The sequence below is a fragment of the Mastigoproctus giganteus genome, chromosome 11 (genome assembly GCF_048544385.1).
Source record: "Mastigoproctus giganteus isolate SK-2022 chromosome 11, ASM4854438v1, whole genome shotgun sequence".
NCBI classification, from domain to species: domain Eukaryota; kingdom Metazoa; phylum Arthropoda; class Arachnida; order Uropygi; family Thelyphonidae; genus Mastigoproctus; species Mastigoproctus giganteus.
In genome coordinates this window covers 134963360-134981630 of record NC_143585.1, presented here as the reverse complement: position 1 = coordinate 134981630, position 18271 = coordinate 134963360, and the positions used below count along the sequence as shown (strand labels likewise).

The following is an 18271-nucleotide window of genomic DNA, read 5'->3' as shown; positions in this document are numbered from 1 at the left end:
ATTTTACATCCGAAATACGAAGAAAATGCAAGTTTTGTAAACTCATAGATATTTTCCCTTGGAGTCTTTGGGGTAAACCGTCCACAAGCATAATAAAAACTGTCTTGGATGATTGATACACTTCCTATGTGTCTGCTTATTCATTGTAGCAGTAAATGAATTTCTGAAAACCTAAATTCAGTTTTGATCACACTATAAAAACAACACCACAAATTCAATTTTTATCACTACACAAACGAGCACTGAAAGGAAAAATATTTGCGAATCAGCAGGTAGAGCCGAAAATTATTTTACTGCTACTGCAAGGGTTGCATGCAGCATCCTCCTATTCTCGAGGGGCTATTTATGTTTGGAGGATAAATTTACATTCCTGAGAAAATGTCACGATCAGTTAATACTTGGAAAACCTTGCCACAGTCTACAAAAATGCTCGCCAAAACACTGTGTGCTCTCTTAAAATTGTTGCATCGGAATTTGTACCTAAGAACCAGAGGTAGATGTCTGATTATATTTATCACAAGAAAACCGAGGCCAGAATCGATTGCTAAACTTAAGAGACTTCTTATATCTCTTAAAATAAATCAGTATTTCAAACGTTACTGGCTAGATTATGCGAAATTGGCATATTTTGACAAATTGTAACTCCCTCTATATTTAAAAACTGTGACGCGATGTTAAACTATCACGTGAGGCCCCGGGTGCCAAGCGATTGTTATCGAGTATTTTCTCTGTGCTTAAAGTGTGATTATCCAAAAGCGATTTAGAGTTATATTAAGTTAATGCCCTTTTAAGAAATTTATTTATTTAAAATCAGCTACTGTTACAAAAGTACTTGTACAGAGCAAGAAAGAAAAGCTACGTTTCTTTATTTTCATATTTCTTTTACTAACACTTACTACTTTACGCTTGGTGACACCGGGCACTGCTCCTGCCTCCCCGTGGCGGGGCCGGAAATCTTGGCAGAAAAGCTAATCTGCCAAGGGCCAAAAGGAGCAAGCATGGACCAAAATACGTTTCCACCTCTAGAGCCGACAAGCTCTCGGCCAGAGATAGACATTGACCATAACATGTCGCAACCCAAAAGGTTGAAAACCACTTCCTCAGCGAAAATTTATCCTACATTCCTTATAATGCACTCTCTTGCAGATCAGCCTCTCAGTAAGCTCTCTCCGTTCCTTATCCAGAAACACCTGGAAAGTCTGGCAGGATCTCCTAAGACAAGTCAAGAGAGTAAAATCAGGCGACCTTCTAATGGAAACAGTGAATTGTAGACATTCAGAGAAACTGCTAATACTTACAAGCTTTGCTGGAATTCCAGTAAATGTTTCTCCCCATGCTACCCTAAATACATCTAAGGGTGTTATATCCAGCTGGGATCTATTGAATGTCACGGAGGAGGAGATAACACAAGAGCTTCAAGCTCAAAATGTCATTGCTGTGAAAAGAGAAAATATACTCACACCTACAAGGAATATTATTCTAACTTTTACCACGCCAAATCTACTACCATCGATAAAAGCAGGCTACTTACTCTGCCGCATTACACCATATATTCCTAACCCATTGAGATGTTTTAAGTGCCTGAAGTATGGCCACTCTCAAACGGCGTGCAGAGGAAACCAGGTTTGTCCTAATTGTGGGTCCGCTGACCACACCCAAAGTGACTGCTTGGCAAAAGAAATGACTTGCCCCAACTGTAAAGGAAACCATCCTGCCTACTCAAGGACATGTGACAGATGGAAAACTGAAAAGCAAATCGTTAAATATAAGATAGAAAATAAAGTAAGCTTTCAAGAAGCACGGAAATTACTTACTCCCAGTATGAATAAACGTACGTAAGCCAATATTGCGCAAAAATATCAATCAGTAGCCACCCAAACTGATGTTACAGTCCCTTCAACCACCTCAATCTCTGACTGGGCTCGGACTGTTCTCTCTCAGCAACAGTCCAATGTCCCGAAACAGTTAAACCAGGCAAGTAATACTGCACTTACAGTACCAGCTACATCTCCTTCTCCTCCCCCAGTGATTTCTTCTATATCGAATAATCGTAACTCAAATTTAAAAAACAATATCCAAGAAACGTCTATGGATACTATTGACTCATCCAGACAAGAAGAACCGATCTTAGAAATATATGCGGAAGAAGAAATGGACACCGGTCGACCATCATTCCCAAAAAAATACAAACCAAAGCCTGAATGTCACAAGACAGTCACATTAAAAAAACAGTCAGAAATAGCTTCTTCTACTTAACATCAGTAATGCCTTACATTCTAAAATGGATTGTAGAGGATTTCGTAGCAACCACCGTAATGATATTCAAGCCTTAATTAACCAGTACGCTCCAGTCGGTTTCTGTCTACAGGAAACCTATCTAACTCCGCAAATTTCCACCAACATAAAGAACTAATTCATCTATCGGCACGATCGTAATGCTTCAAATGCTGCCCGTGGGGGCGTGGCCATCTTGGTCAGCTCAATGATCCCGACCAAGCAAATTGTTTTGCAAACTAAAATTGAAGTTGTCGCCGTACGTTTGATAACCCAGATTGCTTTAACACTGGTATCAGTCTATCTCCCACCAAGTCATACCTTCTCTTACCAAGCTCTTGGGCCCCAGGTGCCAAGCGATTTATTAGTGACTAAGCGATTCCCAGCGATTTATAGAGTTAGAAAAAAAATATATCCGTTTCTTTAATTTTCATCGTTAACTTACTTTCATTTTTTTGCGAAACAGCTCTTTGTCTTACAAGCAGTAAGTGAAGACACAGGAAGGAAACTCACCTTTCTTATTTTTTCTCTTAATCTCACTTTACTAACCTAACACAGTAGCCGCTTGGTCACTAAGTGGCACTGCTCTTGCCTCCACGTGGCGGGGCTGGTAACCTGGGAGAGGAAAGTAACACTCCCAGGGCCAAAAGAGCAAACATGAGTAGTAAAATAACTACTGATACTACAGGGCTTCAAGAGAAAGCCCTACCAAGTAGAGATACAGAAAAGACAAAGGCAAAGAGACAGAGGACTGATATGGACCCACCAAAAATACCGACATACATTGTTATACATGCGACAGGAGATCAGACATTAGGACGTATGTCTCCCTTCGTAATTCAGAAAACGTTAGAGGGTCTAGTAGGATCTCCCAAGTCTGTTCGACGCCTGAGATCCGGGGACATACTAGTAGAAACAGAAAGTCCTAATCACTCCCAGAAGTTGCTAGCTACGACAATCTTTGGAGGATTACCAGTAGTTGTAACACCACACAACACGCTGAATTCTTCCAGAGGAGTGATCTCCGAGTGGGACCTCTTAAATGTGTCAGAAGAAGAGCTCATAGAAGAATTAAGAAGCCAAGGGATAACAGCAGTGAAGAGAATCAATATCCGAAGGGATGGAAATATAATTCCAACAAGAACTCTAATCATAACCTTTAATACACCGAAACCTCCAGCAACAGTAAAAGCAGGATATCTGAACTGCCAAGTAAGACAATACATTCCAAATCCATTGCGATGTTACAAATGTCAGAAATTTGGACATTCGCAAATGGCATGCAGAAACTCGGCTACCTGTGCAAAATGTGGTTCTAAAGAACACGAGACTACAGATTGCTCTGCCAACACCTTGATATGTACAAACTGTAAAGGGGAACATCCAGCCTACTCAAAAACATGTGAAAAATGGAAACAAGAGAAACTAATTCAGAAATACAAAACAGAACACAACACAACGTACCAAGAAGCAAGAAGAATAATAAAGCCATGGCCTACAAACAAGCCATCATATGCACAAGCAGTGATCCAATACAAAGCAGTAGAAGTGCAAACCGAAATTTCCATGCTGCCAAAAGAATCACTTAATGAAATGAAGGCACAAAAACAGGAGAAAATAGTGAGTACTCCAATTTCTATTCACACAGAACAAATACCAACAAATCAGCACCACAACAAAGACCGAGGTAAACCTACAAACACCAAAACAACCGAACAGATGGATATAGGAAAAATAAACACACCGGAAGAACCAGTATTAGAAATTTTCACAGAAGAAGATATGGATATGGACAGGCCTCAATACCCTAAAAAAGATAAGACAAAATATAAGAATGTTCCATTTCGGAAACAACCCGAAAGCCCTAGAAAAACCAAATAATGGATCAGTTCATCCAGTGGAACTGTAGAGGACTACGAACCAATTACGACGATGTCCAGTATCTAATTACACACCATATGCCAATATGCTTCTGTCTTCAAGAGACATACCTTAGACAACAAGAAACTCTTTCAGTAAAAAATTATACAATGTATAGGAAAGACAGAATAAGAGATGGGCCAACACATGGAGGAGTAGCCATCTTGGTTCATAACCACATCCCAACTGAACACATTCCTTTAAACAGCAACCTCGAAGCGATCGCTGTAAGAATAACACTAAGATTTAAGTTAACCATCTGTTCAGTGTACCTTCCACCAGGATCAGATATAACTTTTGAAGAAATAGACCAACTAATCTCCGAACTCAAATCACCTTTCTGTATAATGGGCGATATGAATGGGCATAGTCATCTGTGGGGAAACACTGACATCAACAGACGAGGACGAATAATAGAAAGAATAATAGATCACCATAATCTTTCTCTACTTAACAACGGTAAACATACTTATTTTCACTTTCCTAGTCGTACGACCTCAGCAATAGACCTAACCATATGTACCCCTTCACTCCTACCAGAGTTAAAGTGGCAAGTAATAGAAAACCCATACAGCAGTGACCACTACCCAGTAATCACCACACTGATCAGAAATACTCCCTGTCATCCCAGCAGACCACCCCGCTGGAAAATAGAAAAAGGCAACTGGGAAAAATTTAGAGAACTCGCAATATTTAATCCACAAAGCATTCAAGAAAAATCAGTTGATGAAGCTGTGAAACACGTCACAGATACCTTAATACAAGCAGCTGAGCAAACAATACCCAGAACTTCAACTCGTTTCCCGCTACATCCAAAATCCTGGTGGAATGAGGACTGTATGACAAAAAAAAGACAGCAAAACAAAGCATGGAATAAGTTCCGGAGATGTCCTACAACGGAAAATCTGATAAAATTTAAGCAAGCACGAGCGCTAGCCAGGTACACAAGGAAACAAGCCAAAAAAAATTCCTGGATCCAGTTTACTTCCTCAATAAATAGAACAACAAATACACAGACAATATGGAATAAAATACGGAAAATGAACGGGAAATACAAAAACCAACCATCCTTAGTATTACACTGGAATGGCGAAAGCATTACTGAACCTTCAGAGACAGCTAATATACTAGGAGAAATATTTGCCAGAGTATCGTCAAAACAATCATATCGTGAAGAATTTTTGACCTATAAAGAGAAAACTGAAAAAAACAGAATTAATTTTAACACCAAACATATTGACTCCTATAACCAACCAATTACATTGCATGAATTACGTGAAGCATTATCAAAAACAAAATCAAGTGCAGTTGGACCAGACAACATACATTATGATATGCTTAAACATCTGAAGCAAAAAGAAATAGAAAACCTTCTTAAACTGTACAATCGCATTTTTCAAGAAGAGCAATATCCTGAAGCTTGGCATCATGCAATAGTATTAGCTTTCCAAAAACCGAATAAAGATCAGAAGGACCCAAACAACTATCGACCGATAGCGCTCACTAGCTGCTTGAGCAAAGTTTTGGAGAAAATTATCAACAAACGATTAATCTGGTTTTTAGAAACAACCAACTGGTTAAGCAGTATGCAATGCGGGTTTAGAGGTAATAGATCCACCTTAGATCACCTCGTAAGAATAGAAACAGACATAAGAGATACATTTATAAGTTCAAAACATATGGTTACCATATTTTTTGATATAGAAAAGGCATATGATACAGCTTGAAGATACGGTATACTACAAGACATCCACGATACAGGCCTCAGAGGACATTTACCGCACTTCATCCAAAACTTTATGAAAAACAGAACATTTCAGGTCAGAGTACAGAACACCATGTCAAAAATATATAAACAAGAAGAAGGATTCCCCCAGGGGTCTGTCCTCAGTGCTATACTATTCGTCATAAAAATAAATGGCATCACAAAACAACTTCCATCCACGGTGTCGCATGCACTATATGTAGATGACTTCAGTATATCGTATCAAGCACAGAATATGGGAACAATAGAAAGGCAACTGCAATGCGCAATTAGCAAAATCAGTAGTTGGGCCCAGAAAAACGGATTTAGAATTTCACAACAAAAAACAGTCTGCGTACACTTCTGCAGGAAAAGAAATTTACATCCCGACCCTGAACTAACAATAGAAGGTCACAAAATACCCGTCAAACAAAGCGTAAAATTTCTTGGACTCACTTTAGACAATAAGTTAACCTTCGTAGAACATATAAAGCAATTACGAATACAATGTATGAGACGGCTTAATATCCTTAAAGTCTTAACATCACTATCTTGGGGAGCAGACCGTTATACCCTGCTCAATCTGTACAAAACACTAGTAAGATCAAAAATAGATTACGGAGCACCTGTTTATGCTTCCGCCAAAAAGAGCGCCCTCAAATGGTTAGACCCAATTCACCATAGTGCACTACGAATAGCAACAGGAGCATTCCGCACATCACCTTCATACAATCTTTATACAGAAGCGAATGAACTACCATTGTTCCTCAGGAGACAAAAGCTGGCCCTACTCTATGCATACAAGATAAGATCCACAAGAAATCATCCGACTTGGGCATCATTATTCTCACCAAAATTTGAAAACATATATAGGAATCGCAAGAGTGCAAACAAGCCTCTAGGAATCAGACTGCAAGAGCTATTGACAACATATGATCTTAACGTAAATAATGTTGCAAATCTTGAAAGGCACATAATACCACCATGGATAAACCACTCCGCAACTTGTGAACTCTCCACGCAAACCTGGAATAAAAATAACTTATCAGACATTAACTTTCAACAACTACATGCAGCACATAGAACTAAATATCCCAATCATTTACCAATATATACAGATGGATCAAAAGCAGAGAACCATGTAGGAGCATCGGCAGTATTCCCAGACACTACACTGGCACGCCAACTTCCAAAAGAATGCAGCGTCTACACTGCAGAATTAGTAGCAGTTCAGATAGCCCTGGAGTACTTCAGAACCACATATCATTTGAGAACAGTAATATACTCTGATTCATTAAGTGCAATACAAGCCATTCAAACCACGACCAATACAACCCATCCAGTTCTAGTGCAAATTAAACAGATATTAACGGATTTAACAAAAGAAAAACAAGAAATACTTTTCTGCTGGATACCAGGACACAAAGGGATAAAAGGAAACGAAGAAGCTGATAGATTTGCAAAATCAACAACTAACCTTCAGAAACAACCTTTCCCAGTTCCGTATCAGGATTATAAACCAATCATTCAAAACCGCTCTCTGACACAATGGCAAGAACTCTGGCAAAAACAAACTTCAAATAAATTATATAAAATAAAACCAAAAGTTGAACATTGGAAAACAAGCACAAGAAAATCAAGGAGAGAGGAAGTTGTTCTGACTAGACTACGAATTGGACATACACACCTCACACATGGCTATTTACTACGTGCAGAAGAACCTCCAAGATGCCAAACATGCAATACTACCCAAACAATCAGACATATACTCATAGAATGCCCAACCTACGAAAATGATCGACGAAAGATTTTCTCATCATTATATAAAAGAAATCAAGACATCACCCTCAGAGATATCCTAGGTGACGAGGGACGGGTATCAGACATTTTCAGATTCATGCAGACAATCAACATCTACCATCTACTATAAATAATGATAGAGTATATAATCACAGAAAATATTTAACTCCAGTTAATACGACAAGATATAGAGAATCAATATACATACAAAGACATAATATAACGAATGAACTGGCGCATTATGATCTCCGTTGTCAATGTGCCAATAAACAACAAAACAACCAACCAACCAACCAAGCTCTTGAAAACCTGCTACTGGTGCACCCACTCACATACAACTACCAACTGGACAAACCTCTGCAATCGATATATCAATATGTTCCCCGATTCTGTTTCCAATTATAGAATGGTCTGTTATGGACGATCCCATGGGCAGTGACCATTTTCCGATTATTTGTGATCTGCTCACTGCACAACCACCGTTAGCCATACCCTGCAGGAAATGGAAATTCTCTCAAGCCAACTGGGTCAAATTTCTATCAGTTGTCACCCTGGATGAGCAATATATACGAAAACAGTCGATAGATGAAGCCAAAGATTATATCACTTCACATATAATATCTGCAGCTAAATGTTCAATTCCATTGTCGAATCCCCAATCCCGACGGCACCTTAACTATTGATGGAATCAAGAATGCACAATAGCTAAGAAGTTAAAAAATAAAGCGTGGAATTTATTTCGTAGATCCCCAACCACAGCTAATCTTATCAATTACAAGAAACTAAGAGCAAAAGCACGTCGCATTCAAAGAGAAGCCAAGAAAATTCTTGGATTCGGTTTGCTTCTACCATAAACAGAAACACTAACTCCAGGTTAATATGGAAGAAACTCAGGCAGATTTCCGGAAAATTTCCAACCACCCTTCACCAATTCTTTCATGGAATGGGCAAGAACAATCTGCTCCTGAAGACATTGCAAATGCCTTGGCCAAAACTTTTGCCGAAGTTTCTGCGGCATCAAATTATTTTCCGGATTTCCAGATAATAAAGACCAAGACTGAACAACGAGCCATCAACTTTCGAACCTCAGTTTTATTTCCATATAATCAGCCTCTTCAATATCATAAACTTCTACAAGTCATTAAAACAACACGCAACAGTGCCGCTGGGCCAGATTGAATATCTTACATTATGTTACAAAACCTTGGTAATCGCCTTGTTTGGATCACCGAAAGGCAACAATTAATTAGCAATAATCAGCATGGCTTTCGAAAGAACAGGGCCTCCTGAGATCTCATGATCAAAGCTGAGTTTGCAATTCGTAATGCCTTTGTGAAAAATGAACATCTTGTTATGGTTTCCATAGACATAGAGAAGGCATTTGATACTACCTGGCGTTGTGGCATTGTCAGTGACCTCCATGCTCTAGGTCTTCGAGGCAACCTTCCTATATTCATCAGGAACTTTCTCAGGACTCGTACGTTCCAAGTTCGATACCGCAACTCGCTTTCTATGACATTTTTACAGGAAGAAGGAGTGCCACAAGGGTCCGTACTGAGTGCAACCCTTTTTGCCCTAAGAATCGATTCCATCACAAAAGAACTTCCAAATACTGTTAAGACCTACCTTTACGCCGTGATCTCTCTATTTCTTGCCATTCTCAGAATATGAGATTCATTGAACGGCAGCTGCAGATATCTTTGAATAAAGTCCAAAGGTGGGTAGAGTTAAATGGCTGTCGTCTATTACAGCAGAAAACTGTTGCAATCCACTTTTGTAATCAACGGAAAATGCATATAGATCCTGAACTTCAGATGCAAAACTTCCAGTGACTAACAACATCAGATTCTTGGGATTAATCCTTGACAGGAAACTAAATTTCCTTGAGCACATTAAATCTGTGCGTATATCCTGCCTCAAAAAGCTGAACATTCTAAGAGCTTTATCTGCCTTGTCTTGGGGAGCAGACCGTATATCTTTGTTGCTCTTATATAGAGCATCGATCAGATCCCGATTGGATTATGGTGCTCCACTTTATGATTCCGCCCGTAAGAGTACACTACGATGGCTGGATCCTATACAGCATAACGCATTGCGGATTGCACTTGGTGCTTTCAGGACATCTCCTACTCATAGTTTGTACATTGAAGCTGATGAGTCCCCCCTTTACCTCCGCAGAAAAACTCTGCTTCCTAAGTATCCAGCCCGAATACAAAGCTGTTATCAGCATCCTATTGAGCCATACCTCTTTAATCCACCACTACAAAACCTGTATAAAAATAAACCCAGTAAAATAAGACCGGCAGGCTTACGCCTCATTGAATTAATGCAGAGTTGGAATGTTAAAATTTTCAACAGGCAACATTTAATAAATTACTCCAAACCGCCATGGATTCCTCCTCCTCAGTTATATTTCGATACTTATCTTGACAAGTGGGGAAAGAATCGTCTACCAACACTCAATGTCAAACAACTCCATGCAAGCCATATTCAGAAATATGTTGATTTTTTGCCCATATATACTGATGGCTCCAAATCACATTCAGCCGTTGGAGCAGCGGCAGTATTTCCCTCTACTATCCTCTCGGCTGCCCTTCCCCCTGAGTATAGCAGCTTCTCCGCAGAATTTCATGCAATAAAATTAGCTTTAGACAACCTGAATCTCTACCCATCTCTAAAATATATTGTATACACAGACTCTCTCAGCTCAATAACTGCAATGCAAAACTCCTCCCACAAGGCTCACCCTGTGTTAAATCAAATCGGAAGACTCCTATTACAAATTGAAGAATGCCATCAATCAGTGACCTTTTGCTAGATCCCAGCACATTCGGGGATAAAGCGTAACGAACTTGCTGATGAAAATGCTAAAAATCCGTCAACCTTTGATTTAACCTCCATTGCGGTTCCAGCCTCTGACTACTGTCACATCATACAAACAGCAGGTTTCGCGAAGTGGAAAGAGCTATGGCACACCCAAACGAATAATAAACTCTACCAGTTGAAACACGATCCAAAACGTTGGCACTCTAGCACCAAAACAGTGCGAAGAGAAGAAGTGGTTCTTGCACGGGCACGTATCGGACACACATATCTGACCCACCTCCATCTGCTCCGAGGCGAAGATCCTCCTCAATGTCCATACTGTTCAGAAAATTTAACAGTCAAACATATTCTGATTGACTGCCCTCACTATCAACAGGACAGAACATCCGTCCTGTGTTCCCTGAGAAATCTACGAGAACCAATGACATTACAACATATTATTGGAGATGATGCAAACATCAACGAGTTTTTCTCTTATCTGAAAGTAATTGGACTTTATGATAAATTCTAAAATATCTCTGTAAACGCAACCAAGTTGTTATGCCTAAATTATAAAACTTTAAATCGGTCCCGCTTAACTTAGGCATCACCTGTTTATGATTCCGCAAGGAAGAGTTCCTTGTTACATTTGAGTACATTCTGCGTAGTGCCCTATGGATAGCCATGGGAACCTTCAGAATGTCTCCAGTCTACAGCTTGTATATTGAGGCAAATGGACTCCTATTGCGTCTCAGAGGAAAACCCGTACTGTGTAACTATGCTGCAAAACATCTCGACCTTGATTTGACGAGCTCGTTAGCGCGATGTCATCGGCTCGTTAGCTCGAGGTCCTCTGCTCTTGAGCTCGAAAGCTCTAAGGACGATTTTTATCCATGAAGGTTACTTTTGGCCCCGGGGGTGTGTCTTTACCATCCAGGTTATCTGCCCCGCCACGTTAAGAACCGGAACAGTGCCGCTTGGTGGCCCAACGTATAGATTAGTACAGTTTGTAATATGAGTAAAATTAAAGAAAAAGGTACTTTGCTTCTGGGCTCTCTGCTTAGTGCTTTTAAGAAAGTAGAGCTACTTAACAGAAAGTTTAATAGTAAGGGAGTAAACAAGGAAAACTATCGCTGGGAAGAAAAACGCTCTATAAAAGCACAAGAATCGTTTGGCCACGGAAACGCTTGGCACCCGGGACTAAGCTGTGATCAGATGGAATACTTTTTATTTTTGCAGCATAGTTACACGGTAAGGATTTACATCTGAGGTGCAGTGGGGGTTCATTTGCCTCAATATATTGGCTGTGAACTGGAAACGCTCTGAAGGCTCCCATGGCTGTCCTTAGGGCACTATGCCCAATAGTATTCAAACGTAACAATAACTGTTCTTTGCGGAATCATAGATAGGTGATCCATAACTTCCACTTCAACTTCTTCTTTCCTTGGTCTCTTTTTTGCTGTAGTTCTTTTTCCTTCTTTACCATTTTGACTCTGACTTGGTTCATCAATTCTTTCGACTCGCGCTATTGCTCCTCTTGAACTTCTTCTCCTTCCACTTCTGCCAATGATCCCTTCGTCTCGGATGTGGACTCCTCCTCAACCCTCTTATCTGCCATGGTGATGGGTCCGAGTGCCAAGCGATAGTGACAAGCGATTTTCTTGCTGCGAATATATAGTGCTCTCCCAAAGTGTTATAGTTTTGTTTCTTTTCTAGCGTCACCTGTTCTTTTGTTTACTTGAAGTGGTTCTATACTTTAAAAGACCCCTCAACGTGGGCACCTGTACGTGGTGAGGGGACCTCCCAGTGATGCTGCTGGACTTCCAGACTAGCATCACTGGGATCCAGCAGTCTGGAAGTCTGGAAGTCCAGCAGCATCACTGAGATCTAACGTCCATACCTTGGTTCTAGAGTTACATCTTTGGAATCCGGCGTGTGCAGCCGTGGGCCGCAACCCGTGGATTTCGGAAAGGGGGATCCCGGCGGTTAAGGGGCCCAGCCTTAATACACCACTTTGGCCCCTGCTTCGACAAGACGGGAGGTCCCGGACCGGCCCGACTGGGATCAATCGGCGGGTGGTTTTTTACTGCTCGGGTCAACTGCGTTCCAATAAGTCTCCCTCCCTTTGGTCCTGGGACGGGATGAAGACTTATTGGTAACGTGGGTATGGTACTCCTAAGCGAACTCGGCGTCCCATTCGTGTACGTAGTACCTGCTAGTTCACGAGTGGGCGTTCCCGCGTAGGGCTCGGTGGGGGGTGAGGTACTTAGGCATCAGACACTTTCTCTTTACTCTTATGAGTAATTTAAATTCAATTTCTTCTGGGACCCCAACAAGGCCCCTACCTAATCGATCGTCGGATAAAAGTGAGAGCAGTTCTGCTAAAAGAGCCAGAACTGAGGAGAAAACACCATCTGTGACACCTCTTTTCCCCATTCTCCATTCCACCGGAGAGCAGTCAATAGGGAAAATGTCACCTTTCTTTATCCAGAAAGGATTAGAAGGGATGACAGGTTCACCCAAATCCGTAAAACGGCTGCGTTCTGGAGATATTCTAATTGAAGCATCAACCACAAATCAAGCTGAAAAAATTTTGAAAGCCACATCTATAGGGGGAATACCCATTATTGTAACCCCTCACAAAACTTTGAATTCTTCACGAGGTGTCATATCAGAGTGGGATCTTCTTCACTTTTCTGAAGAAGAGATCTGCTCTGAATTAAAAGAACAAGGAGTGACAGCTGTGAAGCGAATATCCATGCCAACTCATCTCACTCACCTGTATCTGTTAACTAATGAAAGCGCTCCACAATGTACATCATGTCAAGTACAACTGACCATTCGCCATTTGTTAGTGGACTGTCCCCACTTTCAAAATATCCGCTTAGACACTTTTAAATCGTCTACTAATATGCAGACATCAATAAATTTAATGCAGATTCTGGGAGATGATTCTAATAAAAAAGAACTATTTACTTTCCTAAACCGGATAGGAATATATAATAAAATATAGTTATTTCATATTCACCATTACAAAGACACAATATGATCCAAGTAGCCTATGTGTTGTTAAACACAACAACAACAACAACAACCTTAGCAGCATCCCTTCGTTTCACAAGACATTGGGGATATGTTACCGTCCTTGCCCCGAGGAGGCGGATCTCTACTATCTATTAAATTTACAAACTTAACTTTTCAAACTCTAACACAACTGTAAGCCTCGAATCCAATGCATTTTTAGCAACTCCAAATCTATACAATCAGTGAAACTCATAAATATGAAACAAAATATTTTTGTATTTTCTAATTTTTATATTTTTTAAATTTTTATATTTTATATCAATAAATAACTCTCAAACATATTTACAAGTACTCAATACTTAATAAAACAATAACATATTTACAATTTTAATAATTGAAAGCTAAGTAAATTTATTATTATTATTTCTTTTTTCTATATAGACGAAGAAAATACAAGCGTCACCCCAATTATGAAACTGTTAGTGCTCTTCTTGAATACGTTTCGCCAACAGATGAAAGCCGGAATTCCAGAACTGGGGCAGGATCCCTTAGACCCCTTTCTTATAAAAGATATGAAAATTGATATCCAATCGCCGTTAAAAATATCTTTCGCAGCGTTGGAGCTATATATAAAGGGAATCTCCGAGTTTACAATCGTCGACACAGATGTCAAGTTCGATGAACTGGAGTTCTTCTTTCACCTGGCCGTTCCTCTGATAGAACTGAAAAGTAAAAATTACCATCTGAATGGTACCTTCACTTTTTTTCCAATAACTGGCAACGGGAAATTTTTCCTAAGCTTAGAAAGTGTTAACATTAAGGTGCAATTCAACCTTGGCTTGGAAGGTCAAAGGAACATTCGGGTTTCCAATATCGTCATTGATTTTGATTTCAAGAGCGTGAATATTTACTTAGAAAATCTCATGGGCGGAGGGATGATGGGAAATATAGTAAATATGGCTTTAAATTCATTAGGAAAAACATTGGCAAATCAATTTAAGCCAAAAATTGTTGAAATATTAACCCAGCTTATAACACAATCCGTTAACCAAGAAATTCGTTTTATCAAAGTCCCTACCGTCTTAATAAGAGATATTTGTCAGTTTAAAGTGTATCCACTTGAAGATAATAATTTGTGATAATAAACGTTTTCGAAAAAATATTCATTATTATGACTTATAAGTTTCTTTAATGTGAAAAAATTACTTTAATCTGTCAAATTTCAAAATGAAAATTATTGATTTCAAAAATGGATATGTGGCAGCCTAAATGCAACTGGTCATTTCAACATATAATTATATGTTGAAATGACCAGGGGCAAAACAAGCGAAACCAGTACCAGAGGGCCCGAGCAACATGGCTCCTAGACGAAGTAGCGGAACTACGACAACAATATAGGCAAATCATGAACCTACATACAGAGACAATAAAAAAGAATTAGAGGACATCCTAGGAAAGACTCGTCCAAATAACAGGAAAAACGCCGCAGAGAGACCTAACCACAACCTCGGAGGAATCAGTTACAAATATACTAAATGCCATGATACAAGATCCGCCCGAACTACTAACGGAGGACCAGCAGGTAATTTGCCAGGCAAATGAGGAATATACGACACACCAATTAGAGCCCCCTTTCACAATAGCTGAACTGCACGAAGCTGCGGCAAGAACAAGGAACAAAATATGTCCTGGCCCGGATCTAATAGAAACAGAGATGACGAAAAAAGCCACAGAAAACATCCCAGAACGTCTACTCCAACTATTCAACTGCTGTATAAGGATAGGCCAGTTCCCATCTAGATGGAGAACAGCCAATCTAAAGCTGATACCCAAGAACCCAACCAAACCCCAGAAATTACCGAATTCTTATCGGCCAATAGCTGTGCTCTCAGCGCTAAGCAAACTACATGCCCGGGGGGGTGCCAAGCGTTATAGTGATCAAGCGATTCCCTGAGTGATTTCTAGAGCGTTTTTGCCAAAGCTACAGTTTTATTCATTTGTAAAAGTTTTTTTTACGTTCCCATTAATTATTTGTTATCTTAGTATTACGAATTGTAACTAAGTTACAGAAAGAAAAACCACCTTCCTTTTTCTCCCCTTGAACTAACTTACTAACTTTTACACCGCTTGGTCACTCTAGCGGCACTGCTCCTACCTCCCCGTGGCGGGGACGGTAACCTGGGAGAAGAAATCCACTCTCCCAGGGCTGAAAGGAGCAAAGATGGGAAACAGTTCATTTCCACCTTTAGAGCCATCGAGCAGAAGACTAGAAAATGACACTGAAAATGACTATTCTCAACCCAAGAGATTGAAAACAAACAACCCCTTAAGAGTAAATACCAGCATTCCTCATACTGCACCCTCTATCAGAGTGCCTCTGAGTAAACTATCCCCCATTCCTTGTGCAAAAGTGCATCGACTCTGCCCCTCGACGTGGGCACCTGTACATGGTGAGGAGCCCTCCCAGTGATGCTGCTGGCCTTCCAGATTAGCATCATGGGACCCAACGCTCATACCTTGGTTCCAGGGTTACATCATCGAATTCCGGCGTGTGCAGCCGTGCGCGAGGACCCGTGACCTCAGCCTTAATACACCACTTTGGCCCCTGCTTCGACAAGACGGGTGGTCCCGGACTGGCCCGACTGGGATCAATCGGCGGGTGGTTCTTACTGCTAGCATCAACTATGTTCCAATAAGTCTCCCTCCCTTTGGTCCTGGGATGGGATTAAGGCTTATTGGAAACGTGGGTATGATGCTCCTGAGCGAACTTGGCGTCCCATTCGTGTACACAGTACCTGCTAGTTCACGAGTGGGCGTCCCGTCGTAGGGCTCCGTGGTGGATGAGATACATAGGGAATCTGAAATTTTTATTTTACTCCTATAAGTATTTTAAATCCTATTTCTTCTGGGGCCCGCAACAAGGTCCCCTACCTAACCGATCAGATGAGAATGACACCAATTCTGTCAAAAGAACCAGAACTGAGGAGAAATCACCATCTGTAACACCGCTTTTCCTCATTCTCCATTCCATCGGGGAGCAGTCAATCGGGAAGATGTCACCCTTCTTCATCAAAGGATTAGAAGGATTGGCAGGTTCACCAAAATCTGTAAAACGACTGCGTTTGACGACCTTTTGGTCGAAGCTATAAATATGAAACAGGCGGAAAAAATCCTGAAAGCTACATCAATAGGGGGAATACTTATCACTGTAACCCCCTACAAAACTCTGAATTCTTTAAGAGGTGTTATATCAGAGTGGGACCTTCTTCATGTTTCTGAAGAAGAGATCTGCTCTGAATTGAAAGACCAAAGAGTGACAGCTGTCAAGAGAATATCGATACGAAAGGATGAGAACCTCATCCCTACCTGCGTTCTTATCTTCACATTCAACACCCCACGGCCTCCAAGTTCCATCAAGGCAGGCTATCTAAACTGCCCAGTGAGGATTTATATCCCAAACCCACTGAGGTGTTTTAGATACCAAAAATACGGCCACTCACAAACAGCTTGTCGTGGTAATCCTGCCTGTGCTCAATGTGGTTTTAAAGATCACGAGAGCAAAGAATATTCAGCTTCCAAACCGATCTGTGTAAATTGCCAAGGAGAGCACCCTGCCTACTCTAGAGCATGCCAGAGGAGGAAGGACGAAAAAGAAATTCAAAAAATAAAAACAGAGCTGAACATATCCTATCGGGAGGCCAGAAAACGCAATCAACCAATAAATAGCGGGAAGTTTCATACGCCCAGAAGGTTTCTCCAAAGTGCACCATCGGTACACAAACTGAGATGACTGTACCACCAAAAGAGTCATTTACTCCAATTGCATGCTATTTATTGCGTTCACAAAAGCCCACCCAAAAAACACAGTCAGCTGCCACTCCTATTTCCGTACGTCCTAACGCTCCACCACTACTAAAATGAAGTGTTAAAGAAAAGGTGCAAATATCGGAAGAGCCACCTGCAATACAAGAAACAATGGATGTCGAGGATAAGGAGGTATCGGATGACCCAGTCACCACTATTGCTCCGATGAATGCAATTGTCGCTAAAATGAACCTTTAAACTAAAATCCCAGACAACCCAACGTGGACTTCCGTTTTTGAGCCACGATGAGAAACTTTATAAAACCCGTTAGACTGCTAACCAATCCTTTGTTATCCGTGTCCAAGAACTGCTCAGTGAGCTCAATATCACGGTAGACAATTCACCATGGCATCTACTTCCACCCTGGCATGCTCGCTTACCATCATATGACTTCTCCATTAAAAGTTGGGGTAAGGCCATAACTCCATCCTCTGTCTACCAACAACTCTGTGCTACCCACCGAGCCAATTACTCTGATTTTTTGCGTGTGTTCACTGATGGCTCGAAGTCAGAGTTGTCTGTAGGATCTACTGTTGTCTTTCCAGATAGTACTATATCTGTGAATGAAATCTTCCTTACGAATGAATGCAGCATATATACGGCTGAGTTGTATTCTATAGAGCTAGCCTTGGACCACATTAAAACCCGTAAGCACCAAAGATGTATGGTGTACACTGACTCTTTAAGTACACTGCGAGCTTTCTCTGGGACGAGATATAATCCTCATCCATTCGTGATCCGGATTCAGCAGACGCTACATTTTCTGTTTGAGTGTTCATTCGACATCCGTTTCTTCTGGATCCGAAGTCACATTGGGCTCAGGGATAATGAACTGGCAGA

At 40.7% G+C, this 18271-nt stretch overlaps 1 protein-coding gene across 1 annotated transcript in view; it reads left to right on the top strand.

Moving 5' to 3' along the window:
- LOC150078448 (uncharacterized) overlaps nt 1–14706 on the top strand; it is a 34340-nt gene extending 19634 nt beyond the window's left edge. The window contains exon 2 of the mRNA XM_090384567.1: nt 14009–14706. Within this exon, the coding sequence (XP_090240693.1) occupies nt 14009–14706 (698 nt within the window). The remainder of the gene's footprint in view (nt 1–14008) is intronic.
- The last annotated feature ends 3565 nt before the right edge of the window (nt 14707–18271 follow it).